At 40.9% G+C, this 27,744-nt stretch overlaps 1 protein-coding gene across 1 annotated transcript in view; it reads left to right on the top strand.

The window, feature by feature from the left end:
- The window catches only part of cacna1ba (calcium channel, voltage-dependent, N type, alpha 1B subunit, a), a 134,429-nt gene that overhangs the window by 24,489 nt on the left and 82,196 nt on the right, over window positions 1-27,744 (top strand). The window contains exons 4-6 of the mRNA XM_070833487.1: window positions 17,615-17,706; window positions 20,690-20,842; window positions 22,650-22,837. Of these exons, the coding sequence (XP_070689588.1) occupies window positions 17,615-17,706; window positions 20,690-20,842; window positions 22,650-22,837 (433 nt within the window). The remainder of the gene's footprint in view (window positions 1-17,614; window positions 17,707-20,689; window positions 20,843-22,649; window positions 22,838-27,744) is intronic.

The raw sequence follows: 27,744 nt of genomic DNA on the forward strand, positions 1-27,744 counted from the left end.
TAATGTCTGTTTTCAAATTGTAGTAATATGTGTTCAGTTCTAAGCCTCAAGACCTCATTTGGTTTGAGCTGAATGAAATAGGCTCAACACGGAAAATCTTTTTCTGGTTGAATTGAACGTACATCGTTACGAAAAGCTTCACGTCGAAAATACAAACAATTACTAGCTGTGTGTGTCATGCATTGTTTTGGAATGATGAAGCCATTGGTCGCCATGTGTGAAACCAAGCATCTGTCTTTCAGATGGGCATTGACACAACCAAACTTTGGACCTTCTCAGAGCACATTTGGTTGCATTTTGCCTCAGTGTTCCCTTATTACTGTGTAGGGGGGAAACGCCTGCCACAGAGTCAGACAGGCAATCTCTACGCTGATGTGTTTTCTTTTTTGGACTGATGTGTCTGAGACAGTCAATCGATGGTCTGAGAGGTGTCTCAGGTCCCCCACTCCATCACCACCACCTCCAGGGAGCTGATTGATCAGAGAGCTGGTTGTCAGGGAGGGTTGGGTCGGGTCCCAGCTGGCAGCCAGGCACTGCTGTCTCCACTCAGCTTCTAGCCATGTATCTCTGCATGCTACCTTGCTTATGCTTTCATCTGCAGGGTAAGCCAGTCAGGGAGCATGCTGGAAGAACCAGCGTAAATGACTGTGTATATATACAGAAGAATGAAATGAACTCATGCGTCTAATGCATTCTGGTTGTTTTTAAGTGCCACACCCAAACTGCAAGTCTTGAATAGGCTTTTTCTAGAATTGATTATTTTGCCCCATTCAGCCATGTTATCTCTTTGTCTAGATGCCAGACAGTGATGAGTGTAGTTTATTGAGCGTGGTCTGTCATTATGTTAAGCTGATGTCCATTACATGAATACTGGCTTTGGCCCCGAGCTCTGACTGAACATAAAGCATTGATTTGCACTTACTGTCCATCACAGAGATGGCCCAGGCTCCTTTTATTGCACCAGCATAATATAAACAGTATGACATGTTTGACTGGACAAATATTGTAGTCCTGTGTGCCTCACTGGCTTCATAATATCAGATACCCATGTCTGACTTTATGCAAAGCAGCAGATGAAAGTGTCCTTAAAAAAAGTTATGTCCCGGGCTTTCAAAGTCAAAAACTCCATGCATAAAATAAAGCATTTTTTTTAAATGTTGGCTATTTTTTAAAAATGTTTTCCTCTGTATGCTCTTAGGCATACTTCACAGTTAAACAAGAAATAAGATGTTCATCCTGCAAAGTAATCCACCAAGATTATGTGTGCGTGCATGTATGTGACTATATGTATTAGGCTGTGCTACTACAGTTTTTAATGTGGCCTAAAGGTTGACAGCTGTGTGAGCTGCTTTGAGCTAAATGCTAATGTGAGCAAGCGAACATGCTCTCAATGACTGTCGTTCAGCAGGTATAATGTTTGCCATCTTCACCACCTTGGTTCAGCCGATTGGTATGCTTACATCTGTTAATTTAAAAAAAACCCAAGAATGACACGAAGAATAACAAAAAAAGTATAGCTGAGGCTGCTGGGAATATCATCACCGATCTAATCATTACCATCCATGGTGTGGGGAGCTGTTCCAGATTTCATGGTAATCAATCCAATAGTTGAGGTGTTTGAGGTGCCGCTCACCGATGGTGCTCCATCAGTGGTTCTCAAAGTTGTCGTTCTACCCTCCCAACCCCCGCTTTAACCACTAACATTTCTGTCAGTTATGAAAAATAGTGGGGAATACTGAGTTTGAAGTGGGCGAGGAAGGAGGTTGGTCGAGTGATATCTGTCCAGTGTTGAGCAACTATGCACAAATTTATCCTCATAGTGTTCCCAGTTCTCCTCCAGATTATTGTGGTGCATGTAAGATTCTTTAAAAGCTGATATAAAGGGGCGGCCCACTCAGAATGCCCACTGTCCTTTACATAAGGCACAGCTTCAATTGTGACACTCGCCTTAGAGTTGTTCTATTGTCGAACAATCTCACATCAGAGGAGTCAACTCTCCAATTATAATGCAGCTTTAGGGTGCAACAATGCCTGGCAGTTTAGTCTTACAACAGAAGCAATTTGCCATTGCAGTTGCTAATGACGGGGAGGATTTGCTTGGACAGGCCTCTGTGTGCAGGCTCATTTGTACCACAACATCATTTGCATAAATGTCCTTGTCAGATGCAGTTAAAAACTTTGCTAAAGCTGAGAGGCAAAAACGTGCAGACCGCTGGCTGCAAAATAGATTGATGGTAGTTTGACACACATGCAGTATAGTCAAACCATAGTGATCTGTGTAAACTCTACACCATGTTTTGTTAAGGCGAGATCCAGGGAATTAGAAGAATTATCCTTTTTTATGGCCTTTTCTTGGTGCCACTTTTATTTAAATGTGACATTGTTTTTCCCGTTGGGGTTAATGCTTTACATACCCATATAGCTACCTCATCATGTGTGAATCTGTCATGTCCCTTCTGTTCCCCACTCTCATTTCAGATTTATTTGTTGCCATAGAGATGAGCTGGGATGGTGTGTACTGACGAATTGCACATTTTACATGTTTTGTGCGCATGAATACACTTAGTATTAATAATATAATATAGACTATAATTTTTTTCTAACTACAATCAGCACTTCCCTCAGTGTGTTATCAAAGAGCTTCCTGGGGAATTGGGAGCTCACAAACCCAACACACACACACACACACACGCACACAGAAATAGAAGTAGAAAAACACATCACGAGATGAGATCATAGAGCCGCTGTGAAAGCAGTTTGCTCTCCACTCAGGTCAGGTGAGCTGAACAAAACTAAATAATCATGCAGGTTGAGGTTCAAGAGCCCTTAGTAGTAATGAAACAGTTATGATGTTAAGCACTGTGCAGCAATAAACTTAATGCCATCATGCCATCTCTCAACAGTAGAACTCAAGTCAAATGCAGGAGCTGGATGCTTTCTTTCCCCGTTAGTTCACTGTGGCCACTTTATTGGCATGACTGCCAACTGGCATACATGTGATTCCATACAAGGTAATATGTGACATATGGCATATATGAACGCAATGTGCATGAACTAAGTGAATTAGTAGGCTACTAGGTGAAATGATAGAGATTGATTAAAAAAAGAAGTCAGTTATTTGGTGTTTCTGTGCAGATTTGCTGATGAATACTGATGAAGAAGTGGATGATCAACCACTGATTTGTATACTGCCACTTCTGATATTTTGGCCATCATCGTCTTGGTTTTTGGAGCCAGAAGTGATGCTTGTGCGTGCTTCTTACAATGGAGTCTTTCTGAGAGCATCCTCCCCTACGGCTATCTTATCCTGCTGTTACAATGACGGCCTTCCACTAGCCTTGTCCTTGGAGCTCCCAGTATCGGGTGTGAAATGCAGTTTATGGGGTGTGTAATGTAGTGCATGTAAGCGTGCTTGTGCTTTCTTGCCATAAACGTCCCACTTAAACATCATGTGTCTGACCCATCTTCTGCTCTTAGTATGCGACGGTGTGAAGTGATGAGGTGTCACGTCGTCACATGGGTCAGAGTCTCCCTGCAGGAACCTCCAGCTGGTTTCCTCATGACAGAACCAACTAATCCTGCAGTCACACTGAAGCTTTCCTCGTTTCACTGCAGCTCAGTCAGACATTAAAGTGGAACTTTAAAAAAAAAAAAAAAATTGGTCCAGTTTGCCTCAGTTGACTGCCAACTGCACCTGATCACAGTAGGTCCACTAAAAGTGCTTGTTTGATCCACTGACAGGCTCAGAGTGTTATTCTAAGTGTGTGACAGCATCATGGAAAGGATCCCTACAGAGAGAGACCTGGAGGATCCTTTTGGTTTAACCACAAACAGCCGTTATATCGCTCTCTGCACACACACCAGACTACATTCACTAAAACAGGGATTTTACCACACAGAACACAGGAAGCTGCTACTCTGCTGCTGCCTCATTCGGTTAGTATGTTTGTGTTGTTGTGTGTTATATAAATATTTCTTTGGATCCAAACTAACCATTAAAAGCATCGAAGTAACACAATGACATAAACAAACTCACTGATTGAGTCAGCTGTAGAAGAGAAGCACTGATGTTCTGTTCAGTAAAATCCCTGTTTTATCGCGTGGAAGGGTCGGAGTCCAGCAACAGGACGGAGCCGCTGCACGCTACGACGTGCACGGAGGTGCGAGGGCCCTCCAACTCTGCTTGCAGCTTTAATTCTTATTGTGTCTCCATCTTTGATTTTTGAGCAGCATGTTTTGCATGTTGGGCAGCACGATGGTGTGATGGTCAGCACCATGGCCGACAGGTCTGCGGTTTCAACCCGGGTCCTTCCTGTGCAGAGTCTGCATGTTCTCCCCGTGCTTGCGGGGGTTTTCTCCATGTCCAAAGACGTGCAGATTAATTGGTGACTCTAAATGTGTGTCAGCCCTGTGAATGGCTCGTGACCAGTCCAGGGTGTACCCTGCCTCTCGCCCAATGTCTGCAGGGATTGGCTCCAGTCCCCCAGTGACCCTTAAGGATAAACGGTCTAGTGGACAAATTTCATGTTGTCACCTGTTTATTGTCGAGCATAGCAGAGTCTTTACATCCGTTTGTGATGAATGGCCGACAAAATGAAACTGTACTGTATCTGTGCCTGGTGGAGACATTTGACATTATATAAATTCTAATAATAACACAAGAATTCAGCAGTTGGATTAACTGGATTATTCGTAGTCTGCTCCCTGACTGCACTGTACATGTAGAGATATGAATATGTGTATGTACAGAATCACACAGTCTATTCTCTCTCTGAGCCAGTGTTGGTCTCCTGGCTGTTTGTCTCTAATGAGATCAGTGGAGCCTCCTTTGTTTCTATGGTTACACCTCCAGTCATCTCCGCTGTGGCTTCCCCCCTCCAAGCATCCTTCTCTCCTTCTCTGTCTGTCTGTCTGTCTGTCTGTCTCTCTCTCTCTGTCTCTCCCTCTGTATCGTATTCCTCGTGTTCTCGCCTCGTCTCATCGTCTGCTTCTCCACTTTTCTGTTCGATTCACAATGCTTTCATCAGCATCATCAGGCTACTATACGTCTCCCTCGGGGACATGTATGAGAATTAATCTGTGTCCTAGTAGTAAAGACAAAAATGGAAAAGTCACAGAGTAGTGTGCTGGGTTGTGGAATCATCATAAGTTAACAACCATAATTAAGAACAAATATCAGCTGTATGTTCACGTGAGGACAAATAAAAAAGGTTTTTACTGCCACCCATAGGACTAAACAACCACTGCATGTGGGGGAGCTGGAAGGGTTGTTCATTACGTAGTGTGGTATTAGTTTAGTTTTGGGAGTAATATTCCTACAACAATGTGGAGGATAACCAAACAAATTTTTCGGGAGGCATAAAGGGTTTAGACTGGCCATGAATACATAACTCATAGGTCGTAATTATGCAGTAATAATGCACTAAAACAGTAATATAGTTGAGCACTAGATTTCAGCCATTGATAGCTCCACCCTAATGATGGACTGATGCATCATACGTGATCAGGCTTTATTATATTCCCACACTAACTGAGTTTACTGTCATTAAACTAGAGCTCTGGTATTTTTCGTGCTGTAGGTTGGTGGAAGGTAACTCAAGTACTGTGCCTGTTTACATTGTATGCTACTTTTTACTTGCACCTCACTATCTTTCAGAGAGAAATATTACTTTTTACTCCACTACATTCATTTGACAATTAGAGTTATTATGTAGATTAAAGGCATGCTCTTTAATATTAGAGACACTAGTGTACCCAGAGTACCTATATAGGTTTTGAAAGTATCCATCCAAAACCAAAAAATCCAGCCCTCCCTGCAGTCCTCCCTCCAAAGCCACTCATCCAAAACACATGAAAGCACGTCGTCTGACGACTGCTGGAGGATGAGTCCATAATAGTGAGGCGGTCCGGCTGCGGCGAGGCCTCTCAATCATCCACAACCACTGACTGACAGTCTCTTTTAGCCGTTCAGTCTGTCGTAGCTGTTCAGTCTAACAAATAAGCAACTCTGCTACAAGCCACAATCAAAGAAACACAAGCAAAACAGTGTTAGCTGTAGCTCAAAGCTGCCGCTCACTGGGCTCAAAGCTGTGTGCTGTTAGCTGTGGCAGTGCACAAATGAGAGCCACGGCTCCCTCTAGTTCTGCGGCTCACTGGGTGTGTTCGGGGTGCTGGGTAAGTCGCAACAGTCTGTTGCTGAGCTGCAGCTCAAGTTTTGGCTGCACTAGCTCGCTAGCTTTAGGAAGACTTGAGTCAGTGCTCAGTGTGTAGGTAGACAGGCAGGCTGGCGATCCAATCACTTCATTCGACTCTAATGAAATGATTTGACGGGCTTATTATTGGTCCGTGACAGCCAGAGTCACCCGATGTTTTTCTTTTCTAGTCAATCCATTTGATTTATTGTTTGTTTTTATACATACAATGCATTACATACATACATACATACCTGCTGTTAAGATTTTGCATACAGACATGAAAGTATTTAGAGAAATATGATTTTTTATTTTCATGAATGAAGATTAAGATGGACAATCTCCACTTTCACTATCTCCAGTTTTAAAATGCTGTTTACACATTGAGTCATATTTGATAGTAAATAGGTCTAATACAACGGCTCTTCCTCATAATTAAATACATGTGGAAATACTTATATTCATCTATTCATATTTATTCATTTATTTGTCATTGTACAGTATTATTTTTTATGGCACTGCCACGACTCCATAGTTGGACATATAAAAGGCCTAACTTCTTATATCCAAATGCTTCACCTAGTGAGAACCCAAGCATCATAAACTGTTTCTATTTTGCAGGGCCTGGTGCCTTACTTTATGCATTAATGCTTGGAGAGTTCCGTGACTGTGATTAATGCTTTAATGACTGTGGTTTTATTGCAGAGCAAAGGGAAATGCATCTCATCTTCATCTATTGCTGCAGTTGGCAGTGTGGCTAAAATGTTTGTGTTTCTATCTGCGTTGGTGTTATTATTGTTATAATTACTAGTGTGTTACTGTCTATCTCTCACTCCTGCTCAGGTTGCCTTTCTCATTCTCCACTTGATGTCCTCCATCATTCCTCGTATCCACCTTGTCCCCTCTTTTACTCCACCTTCCTCCCCTCTGTGCCAAAAGGCAGAAGAATATTCAGGGGGATGAAAGAAAAGTGCAATCAGAGCAAAGCTACAAATGCATTGCTAATCTGATTTATCGCCCAGTCTGAATCCTAGAAACCACTCTCCTCTCTTCCCCGCTGCTCTGGGATGATATTTTCTTGGCACAAAGCCAAGTCCAAGTACGTCGCTGTCATGAATATTCAACTGAATTTAAAATTTTGGGGTCAGTCAGAGCGTAGAATGCAGCATTCAGATCTGGGGATCTTTTTCCCTGCATGTAAATAAAAAATTCAGTCAGTGTTCAGTGATGGAGACCAAAACACACAGAAAGACATTATTCTTTCTGACAAGTAAGGAACGTGGCAGAACTGCGCGCTATCACAGAGCTACACGGTATTACTACACACAGATATCAACTTCTAGTCAATATGTGTATTCACGTTTTGTCACTTCAGAACCACATTTCTGGTGCTCATCCCACCTGTCTGTTTGAAGAACTTCTTTGAAATAATAAACGTTGACTGTGTGGGGCAGCAGCACACTTTTTAGAATATGTGCAGCCAGAAGTTTTCATAAAGCCTGTCTCCTCCTTTGCACATTCACACTGCCAAACACACCAGTATGGTATAACTGGGATCACGAGCCATACAGTCTCATTCTGAAGATAATCCAGTGGTAGAATTAGTTTACCTGATACTGGCTTGTTATGTTATGACATGGAAGCTTAATGTTAAATGTTGGTTAAAATAACACAGGTAAAACATCAGCATAATAATGCCAAAGAAACTAAATCTTAGTAATGCACAGCACCACGTTGTAGGAAAGAGTATCTTCTACCTCATCACTTTCATCATGTTTTTGTCTCAAATCAAAACGCTCAAATTTGATCAATACCTGGAGATGACCCCACTCTTTTTCCGTTGGTTTCCTGACGCACACTAGACCTGTAGCAGAATCCCCAAGAGACTTTATTCCCATGCTCAGTGTCTTTGTAGTGTGAGATCATGAATTAAACAAGGGGAGAAGCTCTTTGCTCAGTTGCACTCATGCTTCACCTCGCTGAACTGACGTCAAGGCACAGGATGTTCGCATGGTTTGATGCTGATGCTTTCCCAGCCGTCTTTTCCCATATCTCCTTCTGCAGAGAATCTTTCTGGGAAATTTGAAAGGCTATGATGTGTTACCAATGCAGTTTAAATCACAATGCCACCAAATAGTCATTCTGTGTATACACTTTAATCAGATATCAATATTGAAACAAAATGAGGTTATTTTAAAACCTTGGATGTCTTTTTAATGTGACAAAAGCTTTTGTGTTTCCTGTTATAAATGCCTGCTGTCCTTTAGGGCTTAACTTGGAAATATACTCAGTTTAAATATCCTGTGGTTTACTTCTCTGGTTTGTCTGTTGAGTCAAAGCCAGTACAACTCTGGCTCCATGTTTGGAAATGGATTTAAATTTAAGGCGGCTTGGTGCATCATAGCTCCCCAAATCCACTTACGCCAAAGTATCCATGAATGGTTGTTAATTCAGGCCTTTCAGAGGAAAGGCAAAAACAAAAACCTGTAGTGCTGCAACATGTCATGTGTGCGCACCATGTCCATACAAACACGTGCTCTGTGTTTTCGCAGATGTGCGTGCCTGTATACACTGTGGCTGCTTATGAATTTGTCAGTGTGTGAGTTCTATGTTGTGGAGTTTAATGTCTCCTCCCGACATAATTGGCTGTTTTCCACTTCACCTGCTGCAGCCTGCTACTAATGGCGCTCCCAGGTTGGGCAGTGTGTGATGTTCTTTTCCACAGGCACAGCGAGGCAGTTATCTAATTCACTAAATACTACACTATATATCGTCTGCCTGCCTGCGTCACTGAATACGGTACCAGTAAGGTGTGTGTGTATGGAGTGTTTTCCTGCACAGCTATAATTACAGAGTCAGTGAACCTCCTGGAATGCAAATAATGGACTTGTAATTCATGCTGAATGAGTTGTTGGACAAACTGGCAAATGAAATCGACAATGAGCTGCATATTAAGCACTTGTAAGCCAGGACAATACTTTTGTGTGTGTGTCAAAGCATTCAGCAGGTAAGGCCCACTGAAAAGCATCTTTAATGGAGCGTGAAGGACGCACTCATTCACTACAAGTGGTGTAATAGACACCGTTGGTGATGAAGCAGCTCAGCATCCCAGAACAAAGCTTTCAGCTCTGGTGTCAGAACTAAAGCCTCTTAACATTCAACACCAAGAGCGAACGCAGAGAGGATTTACATCTCACAACACACTGGAAAAGGATTATGGTAATAATATCCATGGCAATCTTGTAAAGAATTGTAGTTAATGTGTTACATATACAATGTAGAATCTGATACATACATTGACAGTATAGTAGTACTATACTTAAGTACCATTCTGTGATACTTGTACTTTACTTTAGTATTACATGATATTTATACATTCCGCCTTATTGATTTAACAGATATAGTTGCTTTACTGTGCAGATTAAGATTTTAAAATTATTACACTTCTATATTTTTTTCTGTTAGGGACTTCAAAATAATGATTATACATATTACATGCCAAATATTGTCAACATAGTCATGCAGGTGGACTGTACTGTAACTTCTCAAATAATGGATGAGGTTTTTATTTAAGCCATCTTCAGAGATGACAAGGCCTTTTAAACAGGTTCATATACGAGTCCCCCATGTCTTATTTAAAGTATATTGATGGTATTATAGTAAGTTTGCTGTCTGTTCCTGTTTTATTCTGCTGTTGATGCAAGCAGTTGATACCAACATGCCAACATGCTAGCCAGCACATGTTGAACTTGCCGTTCTCTAGACTGTACATCATATAAGTCCACAAAAAGTTACAGGGAAGAATCCTCTGAATTCAGTGATTTCATTCAAATTCATTGCTAGCCATTTTAAATGCTGGTGCACCTTTAGCCATTACAGTAAAGGTGATTGCACTCCCCTAAATGTCATCTTCATAATTGACCGGCTATTATTTCGGCTTATTACCTTAGACTTCACCATTATTTAAATGCCCATTTGTGTTTGAGAGTTTACAGCAAACTTGTATCTATTGTTTCAGCTTGATTGATAAAATGGGGGAAATAGTAATATATTTTTACATGCAGAATGCTATATTGAGCACAGTATGTGTGTGTGTGTGTGTGTGTATGCATGTATGTATGTGACCTCACACTCTTGATCCAGCTGTCTGAAATATCACTTTATGCACTAAACAAAACTATTGTGATTATAAGCAAAGTTATTTGCTTTGCATCTGACTTGTGGCTTTTGATCTCATACACCTCAGCTTTACTAATCATGCAATGTAACCCAATTAACTATAGTTCACTAGACCTCTCAGTATTTGTAGTTGCAGAAATTAGCAGTCATAAGCTCACTCATGCCTCCGCTGGATTTATAATTCATCAATCTCAAGTTAAAGTTAATAAATTACAAAGCAGTCCCTGCGTCAGTGCAACCACTCTCTCTGGTTGACTTCCACTGTCTGCAGCCCCTTCTCTATCTTTTATCATTTGTATATGATTGCATAGCTTGCTCTGAAAAAGTGACCTCTGATTAGTGTTATCACAGTTGATGATGAGTAGTTGGGATCCTCCCTTCTGTCTAGTCTGACTGGGATGATGTATAGGTACAGTAGCTGTCTGGTCCATGGCTAAGGAAGGAGAAAGAGCAGGGAGAAGCTGCTTTATGCCTGGGGCTCTAAACTATACAGTGCAGGTGGAAGTAGGAGTGGAAAGCTAATATTTTGGAGTAAGAATTTCAATATGATGACATACACCATGAGACACTGTGAGGTTCATTTTCTGGTCATATATTGTGGTTGATCATTGAGCAGCATTGCTTTAGTGCATTATTAGATGCTTATTGATCTGTTATTATATTCAGTGGAATAGCCAAAACGTGTCATTATAACTCCTGTAGAGTCAGTGCACATATAAAGTCAATGGAAAGAAGGGATCAGACGCAAATTTACTGTGACCGGTGCATCTTGGCACAGACACACTGTTGCTAGCTTACTTCTGTAAAATTAGTATGCTGACTGTTTGGGGCAAATTAAACCGTAGAAACTGTCCTGTGGTCATATTTGGGTTTTAATACAGATTAAGCAAGTACAAAACAATGTGTTGGTCTGTTGTGGTTGACACGCCCCTTCAGTGTCGCATGGAGTCTACATGTGTTTTGTAGACTTGGAGGAGGCCTATGACAAGCACGTTCTCAGTAGGTGTTGTACTTCGCCAAGGCTGTCTCTTATCACCGATCCTGTTCGTGATTTTCACGGACAGGATCTCAAGGTGCAGCCGAGGTGAAGAGAGCGTCCGGTTTGGAGACCTCAGAATTGCATCTCTGCTTTTTTGCAGATGATGTGGTTCTGTTGGCTTCCTCAGGCCGTGACCTTCAGCATGCGCTGGGGCGGTTTGCAGCTGAGTGTGAAGTGGTCGGGATGAGGGTCAGCACCTCTAAGTCTGAGGCCATGGTTCTCTGCCAGAAAATGCTGGATTGCCCCCTCTGGGTTGGGAGCAAGTTGCTGCCCCAAGTGGTGGAGTTTAAGTATCTCTGGGTCTTGTTTTTCAAGTAAGGGTAAAATGGGGCGCGAGATGGACAGACGGATTGGTGCGGCGTCAGCAGTAATGCGGGCACTGTGCTGGTCCATTGTGGTGAAGAGGGATTTTAATTTACCTGCCGATCTACGTTCAAACCCTCAGCTATGGTCATGAGCTCTGGGTAATGACCAAAAGAACGAGATTGCAGGTGTCTGGGCTTAAATGTAGGGTGAGGAGCTCAGACATCCAGGAGGGGCTCGGAGTAGAGCTGCTCTTTCATATCGAAAAGAGCCAGTTGAGGTGGTTCGGGCATCTTCTGGCCTGGGAATGCCTCGTCTGGAGTGCCCTGCTTGCTTGACCAGGGCACTACCACCGTGACCTGACCCCAGATGAGCGGAAGATAATGGATGGATGGATGGAAAACAATGTGATAATGGGTGAGCTTCAAAGGTCCTTGGAGGTGGATTTTCATACATTTGGATGGAGTCCAGCTAGCTGTTTCCCTGTTCCCAGTCTTTATTCTGAGCTAAGCTTACTGGCTGCTTGTTGCAGCTTCATATTTAACAGATAGATATGAGAGTGGTATTGGTCCTGTCTTGTAACACTCAGCAAGAAAGCAAATAATCTTATTTACTAAAATGTTGAACTATTACTTTAAATGATCATTTAATTGATTGCCACCATTGAGCTGTCTCACCATACACAGAATTGTTTTGGTTACAACAAAATGTTTGAACTCAGCTATGGATCAGTTTCACACTAGAGTAGTACACTAGGGGGGTTGTGAGTAAATTAAGTGAATTTCAGATGGGGGGATATGGACCTGCTGTGCCACCCCTCTCTACTGACATGAGTGGATGTGAGTGTGGATCTTTATAACCAACACAGCAGCTGTCAGTAAGGTTAGATGTACCCAACAATATCTGTATTGTGATCACACAGCATCCATACTCCCTACTGCCTATCATACAGGTGTCTGCTTCTTCCTATTAATGTTTATGAGTTTCATCACAAAGTAAGATGTGCAGTTCTTCAAAAAAGTGACCCGACTTATTCCCGACAATGAGCTTTAAAGGAGTGCACTGCTTATTTAGCTTGTTTTAGTTCAATGAAACAGATGCACTTTATTGGACTTCATTGACATCCCCTTTAAAAGCATACCACAGCTTTTTTAAATTTGGTTTTCCTTCAGACATGTCACTCCATGTGTCATGTGAGTGTGCCATAAAAACCAGACAGTAAAAATGTAATATAACTTTGACAAAGCCATAAAGGATATGAAAGTTTCACATTCATTCACATTCACAAGTACAATGAAATGAACAGAATCCAGTAGCTGCCTGCAAGACAGGAAATCAAGGGATTTGCAAAATGCTTTGCAGGAGTGCAAAGTGCAACCACCATTAGCATTCATTAACATTTTTTCAAATTGAATTAAAACCCACTGCCTCCCCTACCCCCCTCACTGTTGCTTTACTGTTATGAATGAGCATATTGGAAGTTGTTCACTATCAGCTTTTCACTCTAACAGCTAACAGTGGTGTGAAATCTTTTTTGCACTCAAACTGTTTTGTGGTGTTATGCTAACTGCCTTCGTAATGTAGCAGTTTTCCTTCCAAATCTGCCCTTTTCAGGCTGGCAACAGGCTGCAGGCCGGCAGCAGTCTGATGCACAGAACAAAGTATCTGATGCTCAATTTACTGTGCGTCCATCTGAGTTTGTTTGGCACTGTATGTGGTAACCCCCTCCCATCTGCTATGGAGCTATCTGAGTGGAAGAGGGCTGGTATTTCCCATACAGCCTTCTTCAGGAGCTGTGAACAAACAGCTCTTACTTATCAACTCATACATTTCTTTCATGTCATCTAAGTTTATGCATGCAAGCAGAAGACATTATATATAGCCTCATGGTTTGATAAATACTTTTGTTGTTGAATTTCAAAAGACAAGTCCTCTGTCACACATTCATAGTTTTGTGTAATCTTTCATGAATTTAACTCCAGGTAAATTTAAATATATATATATATATATATATATATATATATATATATATATATATATATATGCTATTTAACCAAGCAGTTAACCAACAAAGTGTTCTGCTTCCCTTCTCCTTCACATTAAATTTGCATTAGCTGTGCTTGTGGATATTGTAGGAAAACTGTTAATATAATGATGTTATCATGTCATCTGCTACAAAGCAGCTTTAAGCAGCTTAATAGTGTTTAAGCAGTTTTTTAATGTTATCATAGGCTATATTGAGCCCATGTGTAAAACCTACCATAGGATAACAGGACTTATGGCAAACAAGTTGATGACTAGGGTGTTATACTAAGACATGTTTGAATTTTTGATATAATAAACAACATTTATGATATTATTTAGCAAACCTTGCTATATTAACCATGCAATATTGCTAACCCTATTATACCAGGTGGTTCGCAGCAGCCTGTGGTGTACAGCCTGAAATGATTGGAGGTTCAATTCAAAACAGAGAACACAGACATTTCTGGGACATTGTCTGACTCTTAACTTCTTAAGTCTGCTGAGTATCAGCCTGCTAAACCTCTGTCCTCTCTCCTCGTGTTCCTATATGATCATTTGTTCAACATGTTGTTAATGGATGAAGTTCTGGTCTGTGCATGATGTGAGTCATTTTTTGAAAGCCATCAAAGTAGAAAATGGAATTTACAGTATACCACAACCATATAAAGTAACATTTCATTTTGAATCTAATATAATTTCTTAACACTGTATCCATCATATCAGTAATTGAAGGGGTTTTCTTGAGTGTATATTAACACTGCTGGCTGCTGTAGAGGGAAGACCCAGGGGGGGGGAGATCATTTTGTACCGATATGGTAGATGATTTATTATTCACACAGCCTGTATATATATTGTATGTGCACAGGCGAGTCCCTCTGCTCAACCTGTCTTTCTCGCTTCTACAGTTAGTGGTGATCCAGCAGGGAGGGACTTAAGCTTGGATTAATTGTCAGTGAGACAGGGAGGGCTTTCTTTTTTTAACTAATTATCACAGCTTTATCTCATTCCTTAATTATGGTAATTGCAAACAAACAGACACACTTTTTATTTAAGCATAGCGAATGGACTGTGAAAAAAACTGTTAATAGTACAGGAAATAAACGAAAAAAATGAATATGTCTGTTTTTACTGTATGTTTAGGATTGAATTTATCATCTGTTTAGCTTTTGATGTGTTTTGAGCCGACCTACCCGACATGAAAACGAAGCTTGGCATATGGAAGTGTGAAAATGACATGTCACGGCTCAGTCACTTCCTTGATTCTTATCATCACGGTTAGATAGCCAAGCAACCTGCCAAGAAATAATCTGGCACCTAACCCTTCATAAAACCACAGTGTGTCATTTCCCTGCTTCAGTCTTTGTAAGGACTAGAGATGAATGAGATGTAATGTGCCAGTGAGATTGTAGAGGTGCTGGTAGGTGCATTTTGTTGCGTTTTGGACAGAGCCAGGCGAGCTGCTCACCCCTGTTTCTGGTCTTCATGCAAGGCTACTCTGCTCATTCATTCTAGTGTTTGGGGGTCCTACCAGAATAAGTTTTACATGCTGCAATGTACAGAAAACACATTCTTTTCTCGTTCTTTGTAGACCGCATCCAGCTCTTTTCAGCCTCTTTTTAAACACTCCATTTTAGCATTTTAGAAGCCAAGCACAATTCGCATGCTTTGCTCTACCTTAGACATCTTATTACCAGCCACATAGCAATGGCGACAGTGAAGTGAATGGTCAGTGTTTGTATAGCACCTTTCTAGTCATTTCCTACTCAAAACACTTGCTCAACTAAATTTACCAACTTGCTCCTTTGACCAAGTTGGTAAGATTCGTAGGTGCCAAGGATTGAACTGCCAATCTTTCAATTGATGGGCGACCCACCCAACCTCTGAATCACAGGTTTTTTAGTGACTGTCAGCCTGCTGAAGGAGGTCAAATGTTCAGCAGATCCCTGTGAATGACATCACACACGGAGCTAAATCTATATATACTGTATATATATATATATATATATATTTAATATGTCCCCTTTAAAAATTCTTCTCTTTAAAAAAAGAAAAGAAAAAAGCACAACCTGCTCCTTTTCCACCTGCAAACTTCTTGAAGGCTTCTTCTTGATCTACTGGGCTTAGATTGTATCTCATTTGTATGTCTCACTTTGGACATAAGCGTCTACCAAACAAATGAACATAAATGTACAAGGTTCCTACAGAATAGGAGAAACTAGTAAAAGAGCAGGTCTCTGTTGTGTCACTGTTGTAAAGAGTGAAGTGCAGGCAGGCAGATGGTGTTGAGCAGGAGGAATGGTGGATTGTGGGCAGAATTGTCTCGAGTATGCAGAAACCCCTCTGGGGAACACAGACAGAGAGAGTTATTGCTGTGTAGCAGCTCAGCCAGGAAGAGTCACATCAAGCCTCTAAAGAACTTGTGCTGTGAATGATTAACGTTTACATTAGGCTGTGCTGTGGTTCCTTCGCCTGCCCCTCCTCACTGCTGTACACCACTTTGCATACCAACACACTGGGATCATTGCTATTCTACATGTTGTACTTGCTGACTGAATGCACACACTGCATAGAGTTGGCCATAGCAATGAGGACCTGGTCTCTGAATATATTTAAATGCATGTCGTGGCATTTCATATGACAATAACACCCTGTCCCACGTGGGATAACATGCCAGCATGCCAGAACAACTTAAGTCACCACTACATTCCACCGTTTATATAACCTTCAGTCTGCTACCGAACAGCCACTGCGCCATGAAGAAGACATTTTTCTTCTCATAATGTTATTTATTATTTTGAAATAATCTTTTGATCAATAAACAAATGTAATTAAATGTAAGTTTATTTATTTAAAAAAAAAAACATATGAGTATTAGACATTTCAACACAAAATACAGGAGTGTATTTTTCATATAAACACACCATGATACTTTTTTCACATCTTAATGTCAGCCTGACTTCTGAGTTTGGGCAGGCTATGATGGTACGTGACTGTCAGGAGCCATGCAGCATCCTGTCATAAGCAACAACTGAGAACTTCCTCACCCGCAAACAAAATGTAGATTCACAGCCAGTTTTTTGTTCGTTTGCGCCCTCAACTTGTGGTGGCTCATTACTGACTTATTTACTTCCAGGCTTTGCATTTACAAGTTGACTGTATTCGGCAGCTGGAAATTTGAAATGTTTCTGTGATCTTTTTGAGTTCTTGAAGCTGAAGTTGAAGCTAAACACTAACTACTTTCTGTTTTACGTGTTACGATTTCATATGAATAATTAAAGAGCGCCCAAAGCCTCTGAATAGCCCCATTTCAACTAGAAACCAGTCCATGGGTATTCATCCACGTACTGCATCCAACAATATTCCAGTTCACACCCCACCTGTGACAATGTAGTTCTAAGTTATTTACTTGGTTAATGCAGTTATATTTCAATAATGTTCAATTTGGATGCTACTGGTACTTTTTCCAATAGTATGAAGTTCTAATATTTGTAATATTTGTAGATATTATATCTTTTTAAAGACTACAACATTTTGTCATTCATGGTGCCTGGCACACATACAGCAGCTTCAGTGAATGAGTGTGAAAGAGCAGTCTCCTCCAGCTTAGATTCCTCCTGTATGAATGATGTGTGAATGGGTGAATGAGGGTGTGATGTTAAAGCGCTTTGAGTGGAAAGATGCTGTACAAATACAGACCATTTACCATTTAGCATTTTGTTTGTAGTTTGTTTAATATCCTAATAAATGATTTGATAATGATCAGCCAATGTTTCAAATGCTGTATATAGCACCTATAAGGTGCTGCCTATAAGACAAACAGCTGCTGACAATGAAAAGTACATGTGATCTTGAGCCCATGTTGCTGTGGTGTGTGCAGGATCCTGGCCACTGTGGGGGCTGATTTTGATCTGAGAACACTGAGGGCGGTGAGAGTTCTACGGCCGCTCAAACTGGTCTCCGGCATTCCAAGTAAGTTAACTTCACATTTTACACATTCTATCAAAATGAGTGTAACAACTAGCACTTATAATAATGCAGCACTATAATAAACAGTTGCCGATAATCAGCCTGTGCTGGAAGAATATGCTCATTTACACTATAAGCACCTTAGCTGCTCCACTGACATCTCTCTCACGCCCCTGTTAGCCTTATTGTACCCGTCAGGGTGGGGATCGCACCTTTGTGTTTGTTATTAGCAGAGGTCTAATCAGAATAAACCAGAAAAAATCAGAGCAAGTGAAAACACCCGTGTTGGTGTTGATGATCAAATGTTTAGACAGATGTTACAACCAACGTTCCAACCAGCATACTGCAGTATGAATGAGCAACTACACCCCAGAACCTTTTCCTGAAACTGCTCGCACTCTTCAAGGGGACCAAATACAGAGAGAAACATCATGGATATAAACGTGTGCTGAAAGCGAATCAACATGTGGCATCATTTGTTACGGGTGATTCACGTAAGGGAGCAGCGAACATTTAATCTGACTAAGACGGCCACATTTCTATGTATAATCAGCAGTAGATAGCGTGGTATCTCAGTGGTGTTGAACAAAGTTGAGTAATAATTTCCCAATTCCCAATTTTCCCGTTTTTCAAATGTAAATACCAACACAGAATGTTTTTGAAATTGTCATCGTTGGACAGCCTCTGCCACAGTCACATGGTCCGGTTCTCTGTGTGTCTGTTCTCTCCATCAACAAGGCAGGAGAATCTGTGAAGGAGATGAGCACCTGAGGGACACTGAAAAAATGCAGGAAATGAAGGACAATAAAAATGTCATATTCTAGACTGTCTTGTTACAGAAATCAAGTTTTTTTTACACCAGCTCTAAGCTCAAGGTTCACTTATTTGCATTCCATGGCCTTTTTAGTGATGACATCTGAGCACATTCTATCAGCTGAAATGCGCTGTGGGATATGGAAAGGCTACATGTGGTAAAGTGAAACTTGAGTTTAAACAACACTGTCATCTAGAAATGACATTTATATACAACTCAATTGCACAAAAAATACATTTTAAAGGTCACATAATGCGATCAGTTAATCAATAGCATAATGAGGAAATGTTGACTGATATATTCACTCATAGTAACTACAGCATTGTTTTTCATGGTGATGTTTAGGCATTGGAAGTCCGTCGTTAAGGTTAGCTAGAGACCATGGTCTGGTTTATTTGCCTACATATATGTTTATTAACATTTAAGTGAAACCACAATTCCTAGACTTAAATGAGAACTCTGGAATTTTAAAGCCAAGTCCTATTTGTCCATGTTTTGGTCTCTCAAAAACATAAAAATAGATAAAAAGGGTGGTCTCGTAGATCGCCTCAGCCTACAGCTGTAAAATGGGCTGCAATGGCTGCAACACGATCCTTTGGAGCTACTGCACCCGCTCAAAGTACGTCCACTAAAAAGACATTACTCAGACTATTTTTTGAAGTGTTGTGTGTAGAGAATAGAGGAGCCCAGTGGATCATAGGAGCCCCCTGGCAGTCTAAGTCTATAGCAGCATAACTAGGGGCTGGTCTAAGGACTGAGCCAGCCCTGAACTATAGGCTTTATCACTAAGGAAGGTTTTTAGTCTACTCTTAAATGTAGAGAGGGTGTCTGCCCCTCGAACCCAAACTGGAAGGAGGTTCCACAGGAGAGGAGCCTGATAGCTGAAAGCTCTGGCTCCATCACTACTTTAGAGGACTTTAGGAACCACCAGTAGGCCTGCATTCTGGGAGCACAGTGCTCTAGTGGGGTAGTACGGTACTATGATTTCTTTAAGGTATGATGGAGCCTGACCATTAAGAACCTTGTAGGTGAGGAGAAGGATTTTAAACTCTATTCTAGATTTTACTGGAAGCCAATGAAGAGAAGCCAGTACAGGAGAAACATGGTCTCTTCTTTTAGTTCTCGTCAGAACACGAGCAGCAGCGTTCTGGACCAGCTGGAGAGTCTTTAAGGACTTATTGGAGCAGCCTGATAATAAGGAACAGAAATAATCCAACCTAGAAGTGACAAATGCATGGACTAATTTTTCTGCATCATCTATTGACAAGATGGGCCTGATTTTAGCAATATTACATACATGGAAAAAGGCAGTTCTAGAAATCTGTTTAATGTGGGAGTTAAAGGATAAATCTTGATCAAATAAGACTCCCAGATTCCTCACAGTGGAGCTGGAGGTCAGAGTAATGCCATCCAGAGCAGTTATGTTGTTAGAAAAGGTGTCTCTGAGGTGTTTGGGGCCGAGCAGATGCAGTGAAAAAAACATCATACAGGCAGCAATTACATTTGTGACCACAACATAGTCGGGGAAACAGCTAAGTATTATATAAACTGAATTTCTAGGAGACAAGATGGGTTTGAAATATTAGTATATAGATACTGTAAATGTTATCAAGATCAATAATTAATCTCCAGTTACAGTTACTGTATATACATTTCCAGGCCTCTCACTCATTCCAGAACTAATGATGAGGAAACAGTTAAAATTCATTTTTATGCAAACTCACATACCATTAATCACATCCAGACAATCTGGAATTTTGCTATCTCAGGTTTGTGAATGCGTAGCCTAGCTCCAGACCTCTCAATCACTGCCCACATCTCTGATTTGTTTAGCGGGAGTTGACAGCACAGATACATTACTTGCTACTGATTAGTTGGAACAAAAAAAAAAAAGCCCTCTCAAACAGAGATCATGAACACAAAGTCAGACCGAATGAACAAAGTCAAAAGAAATAATTTCAGTGTAATTCTCAGCCCAGTGAACCGAACTTATGTCAACTAAATGTCTTTATATGAGAACAGCAGAAGGTTGACCTGAATTTGGCTTCAACTTTGCGACTCTCTCGCACCAAGACTGTCCTCACACATGCAAAACAATCCAAAAAAAAAACCCAGCCCAAAATCGATTTGTCTCCTGTGTTTTCAAAACTGTGTTCCTCTTGTCTGCCTCAGGTCTTCAGGTGGTATTGAAGTCCATTATGAAAGCCATGGTACCTCTGCTGCAGATCGGCCTGCTGCTCTTCTTTGCCATCCTCATGTTCGCCATCATCGGCCTCGACTTCTACATGGGAAAGTTCCATCGCACCTGCTTCAGGATAGACACAGGTGAGCAAGAGGAGTGAGGGATGAATAAGTTCTTGGTGTTAACCCAGGCATGAGTTGATAGAGCCATAATCATTCATGGGTCAGGACATTTTTAATGGTGTGTATAATGACATAGGACCTGATCCATTTCTGCTCTTTCCTTTATTTAGCCATCAAAAACGCCCCATTGTCGAGTAACTTAGTGAGGTTTCTATAAACTATGTGCGCACTCCCATTCCTGACAGATATGACTAACAAGCACGTTTTAAAAGGACGACGTCCCACATTGATGTATTCCAAATAGCCTCAGGTTTCTCCAATATATGCTATGTGATCTAAAAAGAGAGAAGAGGCAGACTTGCTTCACAGCTTTGCCGTTCTTTGAAGATACAAAGTGAGTGGTCTAAGATCTTCAGGTCTTAAACACTCCCTGACGTGATCCATATTGAACCAGGCCAGCTGGCTCAGGGACATGGGGGGGGGGTTGGCAGGAGGATGGGTACTGAAATTGGTTTCACTATTTGTATTCTTAAGTTGTAAAAGTCATTTCAGTTAACATTTTCAATTTTCATTTTGTTTAAATTTACTTGGAACAACAAAAACAGACCATTAGGCCATGTTAAAACAGAGGAATCTTCTCTTGTTGAGAGTAAATGAACCACAGACCAGTATGAACAAACAAACAGATCTTGGCTCTTCCCCACAATGAGGCGTTACCCTGTATGAACTCCACACAATGTCCAGTGAATCAGGTCCAGTTTAGAGTTGCTCTTTTACACATTAAATTGTCCGTGACGCGTTTTCAAGTTTTTCGTCATGTCCTGCAGGAGACAGGACATGAGGAAAAAAGTCTCAGTACTCAGACTCTGTACTAGGGAGCCGGCAGGATAAGTCCGGTTAATGTCCGCTCACACATACAGCTCCTATGTGTAATGTCTGGGTAAGCTCAGGGTTGCTTGTATGAAAGTGACCAGAGAGTGCGCAGAGTTAGCTTTGGTCAGGTTGCTTTTACTTTCAGTGACATTTCTCAGGTATATCACACACCTGGAGTTCAGCTGTTAGATGATAAACTTCGTTTGAACTTTGTCATTTAAATGCACAGTGACTGAATACATTCTCTCCAAACCTTCCTGTCCAACAGCTTCACACTGACATAGAACCCTATAGGAAACCATTAAAGGAAAGCTGTGATGCAGCATATTTATTTACATCATTAATTTTGATCTTCAAGCCTACTGTAACTTGTAGATTGTACAGCTGTTGTATTAAGTCAAAGATTCCTTTAACATTTGATTTTTAAGAAGCAAAACTTTAGGAGGAGCAACCGTAGAGAGATCTCTCTTCTGACAGACATGCAGTAGATGTATTTACTGTACAGAGTAGACAGAAATAACTAGAGTAAAATGACACAATGGAGAAAAAGCACAACAATATTTGGTAAATAGTGTGCAAAGATAAATGAAAAATGTGGATCACAGCAGATGTTCACCAGCTTCCAGCGTGACACAAAGACTTGTAAAGAGGACAGACTACACATACTGTAGACAGAACTCAAGGATACCATTCACACAGACAGTTTAATTAAGGTGTAAATAGATTCTATGGAAATCAAGCTAAAAATGTTTTACTAATCTAGGATGTCAAACTAAAGTCAAACGTGTTCAGGCTTATATTAACACTGAAGAATCAGCATCAGTTGAAGTCTAACTGTAAGTCACTGCGGGTAAAAACAGGAAACGATGTCAAATGTTATTGCATATTGTTGTAGCTGAGCACATATTGTGCAGAAGATGGCATGGTGTGTGAATGTGTATGTTTGTGGCTGCAGGCGAGCAGGCAGCAGATTTCCCATGTGGCCTGGAGGCTCCAGCAAGGACCTGCAATAACGGCACCGCCTGTAAGGAGTACTGGATCGGACCCAGCTTTGGCATCACCAACTTTGACAATATCCTGTTTGCTGTTCTCACCGTTTTCCAGTGCATCACCATGGAGGGATGGGTGGACATCCTCTACAATGTGAGTCCACTTATAAGAGACACATCTGGGCATAAATGCTGTTTACGAAGCAAAGTGTGTGTTAGGAGCTGATGGATGGGGTTTCCTGCGGTGTTGAGTTGTGGAGGTACTTTTGGCTAAAGATTGTAACTCCCTTGTATTATTCACAGGGTACACAGGGTTTCAGAATCTCTCAGTCACCGCCCACATCTCATTTTTTTAGAAATTCGAATAGGTTGGTGCTCACTGACTCGTTCCTCTGGTTGCAAAAGCACTCGGCCAATCAGAGCTTTGCGGATTAAGAAAGGGGACGCCATCTTCCTATGTAGCGTGCAAGCTCAGCCATTCATTGTTGCACAGTCTGTTGGCCACTCACAGGATGACAGGGTTGACAGTTTGGTCTCCAACTCCTCCTATTCCCATGTATCAGTGTCATCCAGCAAGACAGTGAACCCTGGATTGTTCCAGGGGTTCAGACCAGCGCCTTACATAGTGTGTGAGCGTGTGTGAATGGGTGAATGAGAGGTAAGTTAGATAAATAAGCTGTATAAATGCAGCTCGTTTCATTCACAGAAAAACTCTTGAATCATCAGATTTATTCCATCATGAAAAACACTCTTAACTGCTCCTCACAGATCCAGCAGTGATGATACCCGAGGACAGATATGCCACTTGCTACTGATTGGTTTGGGCAAAATAAAAACTAAAAAAGACCTTCCAGTGTGTTGGATAGAAATCATCTAACAGTCAGGCTAATGGAACAAAGTGAAACAAACAGACAACTCAGTCTGGCTACAATATATCTACTAACGTAGTTATTTAATACAGATATAATTAGTCTTTTCAGTTTTGAATGATTACAGTGGGACTATGTCAAAAATCCTGGTTAAACCAGCAGATCAGAAGGCACAGAAGAATTCATATGTGGAATATTTTCAAGATCAAAAGAAAAAGCCACTTGAATAAAAACGTGACATAAATGCAGTTCTATTACATTCATTTCATTGACAATATGTTAGTACATTGGGTGCAATGACTTGAGATTTATAGTAGTCTGTTATTATATATTATATTTTTTTCTCTAACATTAGTGTTAGGGGCCATTAGCACTGCCCATGCTGAATCAATTCCATTACTGTTATGCTTTCACTGCTCAGTCTAGTGGCTTAAATATCACCAGGAAACACTTTTACGTGCAGTAGAACCTATGGATACGATCAGTGAAGGAGCATCATTCAGCACAAGGAAAGAGATGAGGTAGCACTAGCTTCAATTCCTTACTCTACAGTGACTGTAATTCAATTTCTTCTGATAATATTTGATTTATTGCTCAGCCGTTAAAAACCAGTCTGTGGAAAGCACGTCGGTGTGAATGTACTGACTAGCCTGTTCTGTGCATCACCGGTGAGACTGTGCTTTTCCTCCTGACTGCTCCCTCCCCTCCCGCACTTCCTCGAGGGGGATGATTAGAGGCAAGCATAAGAGCCTGCGGAGGATGACTCACACAGCCACAGCTCCCATTAGGACCACAGCACAGCAGTCTCGCTGCTAGCATCAAACAAGTCACAGCTGTCTTCCATTTGCATAAAGTCAGAATTATTTCATGCATGGGAAACAATTATGCAATAAGTTAAATTATTTAACCGCTGTAGTGGGAAAAGAATGTATGTTTAGCAGTGTGAGTTTCTCCTACTAGGGGTGAAAGAGGGAAGCAGAAACAGAGTGGAGACAGACAGAGGTAGAAAGCTATACTTCAAATGTACTTTATTTGTATAGCTCTTATAAAGTGCCTCACATATAGGATAAAATACCAACAAGTGCAAGTGTACAAATGTTCCTACATACATACATACAAGCTGCGTAAGGTTGTTCGTCGTGTCCGAAGTACCAGTGAACCAGTGAATCAGTGAACCACACTGTCTAGCAAAAGGAGAGCAGTTGAAAACACTGACTGGAGGTGTGGATGTGGATGTGGTACTGGCTTCTAGGGTTTTAGCGATATCTGTCTTAGCAAATGAACCCTTATACTGCAGCCACAGCGCTCTGTCTGAGTAGCGACACCAGTGGGAATAGAGAGTTTTATAAAAAAAAAAAAGGCTAACCTATTGAAATGAGTTTTCAGTAACGAACCGTAGATTCAGCAGAGCTGATGGGAAGAGGGAGGCTGTTCCAAAAATTAGGAGCTGCAACCACAAATGCATTCCCATCTGGATTTTAAAGAGGAACGGGGAAGTGTCCGCCAGCTAGAATAGGGGGCCGTGCAAGGCCTCGGATGTGATTAGTACATTTTCAAAGTCAATTGTGTGTTTTACTAGAAGCCAATTAAGGGAGGCAAGAATTAAAGCCACTAACTAACACTAGAACTAAAACCAACACTAGAACTAAAACCACTTCATGAATGGGAGGGGAGTCTGCCACTTGAAAAGGTTTGATGATGATGCTGGTACTAGTCAATTCAAGTCATGTATTAACAGCAGTAATGGTAGATTTAGATTGTAAAATTACAAATGATTTAAATACAGCCGTGATCACAGTGATTGAGCGGGAACACTTACGTATTTAGATTTCCTTCATTCACTAGAAGTAGTTGTTTTTTTTCTTAACCTGCTTGAAGTCTTCATTTCATCTTTGCTTATTGAGCTGATGGTCCTACCACTTCGATTGATTCTGGTTCACTTTTTAATACTTCCTATTAACATCTTCCACTCCAACATCGTCATTAAGATTTAAGACCTTTGCTCTTTCAGTATCAGCTGCTGTCGTCATTCACATGATGAATAATCCCCATTAGACAGAGATGTTAATCCAGAATTAGTCCATATGGTGCATAAGGGTCGGGGGGTTAAGATCACTCCTTCATCCATCATTAGGTAGCTCTCTTTCCTGTCTGGATCACTGACAGACTGGTAATGCGCTCTGACCGTGTGGGGCCATGTTGCCATTTTGGTTGATTATGATTGGTGGATTCTTTGATTGAATTGTCAAGGGAGGAGTGACGGCTGTCTCATTTCCTGCCACCAAGGGACCCAGCTGTGTCCTCTTCGTCAGACCGGCTATCCATCATGGCTGGATGGGCCCTCGTCTGTCTCTGCCAAAGCTGTGACTTTCTGATGGGGATGGAGGGCGAAACTCAGGCTGTCAGTTTCTCATTAGGAGACCCACAAGACCTCTTAGCCATAAACTCTGCTTTCTGACAGGCACTGCCACCAATTTATGCTTCGTCATAGCTCTGTATGTAGAAAACCTGGAAAATACTGCTTGAACATTGGAGATGAACAAACAATACAGTATTTAGACACAGTGAACCCTAAGAACAGAATACATTTTATATTGAATTATTCAAATAATATGAATTTTACTTTGAAAATTACCAGCAACTAACTTAGATTTAAGAATTACATGACAGCTGCCAATAATCAGATGTGCTTTTCAGAGCCTCGTGCTCCACTCTGGCATTGTGGCACATAAAATGTGAGATGTCAAAACCCTAAATCTGTCTCCATAAGACATTGTTATGATGTGGCCAAAATATAAGCTCCAACTGGCTGGTGCTGAGACAAACTGCACTAGTTTTCATTTAGCCATCATACCTGATTTTGCTCTCTTCTGTGTGGTAATTGTACACGATTTTGCATCTGGCATTAACATGTAATCCGTATCTGGGATAAAGGATAGATTCAATAAACAACACTCACACTTCCATATACACACTGAAACTGTCATTGGCCATCAACAGTTGTTCCTTCTTTTATGTTGGCCCTGAAGAAAATCCTTTACTAATGCAAATTCAGTCTAAGGGATGGGACACAAAATCACAGTCCTCATTCTATGTAGTATGCGAAGTTCCAAAGTTCAACCAAATCTAATATGAGGATTCAGCAGTCTGCATTTCAAGCCATTTGAGTATTTTCCAAAGTTAGTCTTTTTATTATGAAATGTTCTCTTTATACTAAAACTTTGAAGGACACCCACTTGATTCATCTAATTCAGACTGCTGAAGTGTCGTAAAAGCTTCAGATGAAATTAAGAATGCATCTTTTCACAAAACAAGGGCTGTGGATGTTGACCTCATACCATTCATTAGAACTGTATTAGGATGCATTTTCACAGTCAATATGGATGGGAGGAATAATTACAGTTACCATTAACTCTTTTAATGTACATATGGGGATGTCAGTATTGTATTAATAGAGGCTTTGTGAAATGTGACCCTATCCATTAATGCTGGTGTAAATGCATTGTAATCATTTTTGGATTGCATGTGATCCACATCAGGCGATGGTTGAGCAGCGATGTGATCGGATCTCAGCCAGGTGAAATCCAGTTTGTTCAGTGTGACCACATCCTTAAGAAAAAAAGAAAACTCTGTCCGACACGTTGAAAGGTTAATTGAAAATCTGCAAAGCTTTTCCTCTGCAAATCTGATCAGGCTTCTGAGGTTTGTGTGCGAAGAATTAGATTTACTGGTGTTGCCTCTTTCCGTATTTAAGATTTTCAGAGTCAATAGTCAGTTAGCAGACAAAAAATGTAAAAAAAATGAAGTACTTTTCTATGTTCCATCATTGTTTCATCAGTTCCTCTTTAGTTTAGTCCAAAGAAATGCATCACTTCCTGGACAGTGGATCATTACCTCAGTACAGTCCTACCTGAAACTGTTAATTGACTTATAGCAGTGATACTAAAAGATGCATTTGGCATCTGGGTTAGAAAAATAAATCTTTTGAGTACAAAATCCACTTATTGTGTTACTATCCCTCTGCAGCACCTCAAGAATTAAATAATGTCTGAGGACACACTAAAGAGTTGTTGCATGAAACAAGGACCATTGATTTTGTCTCTCATTTCTTATAGTCAAGTCACAGTAGGACGAGATCATCACTCCACGGACACTATGGCTATTTGATCATTTTTTTTAACATATTCATCTT

The sequence above is a fragment of the Pempheris klunzingeri genome, chromosome 7 (assembly GCF_042242105.1).
Source record: "Pempheris klunzingeri isolate RE-2024b chromosome 7, fPemKlu1.hap1, whole genome shotgun sequence".
NCBI classification, from domain to species: Eukaryota; Metazoa; Chordata; class Actinopteri; order Acropomatiformes; family Pempheridae; genus Pempheris; species Pempheris klunzingeri.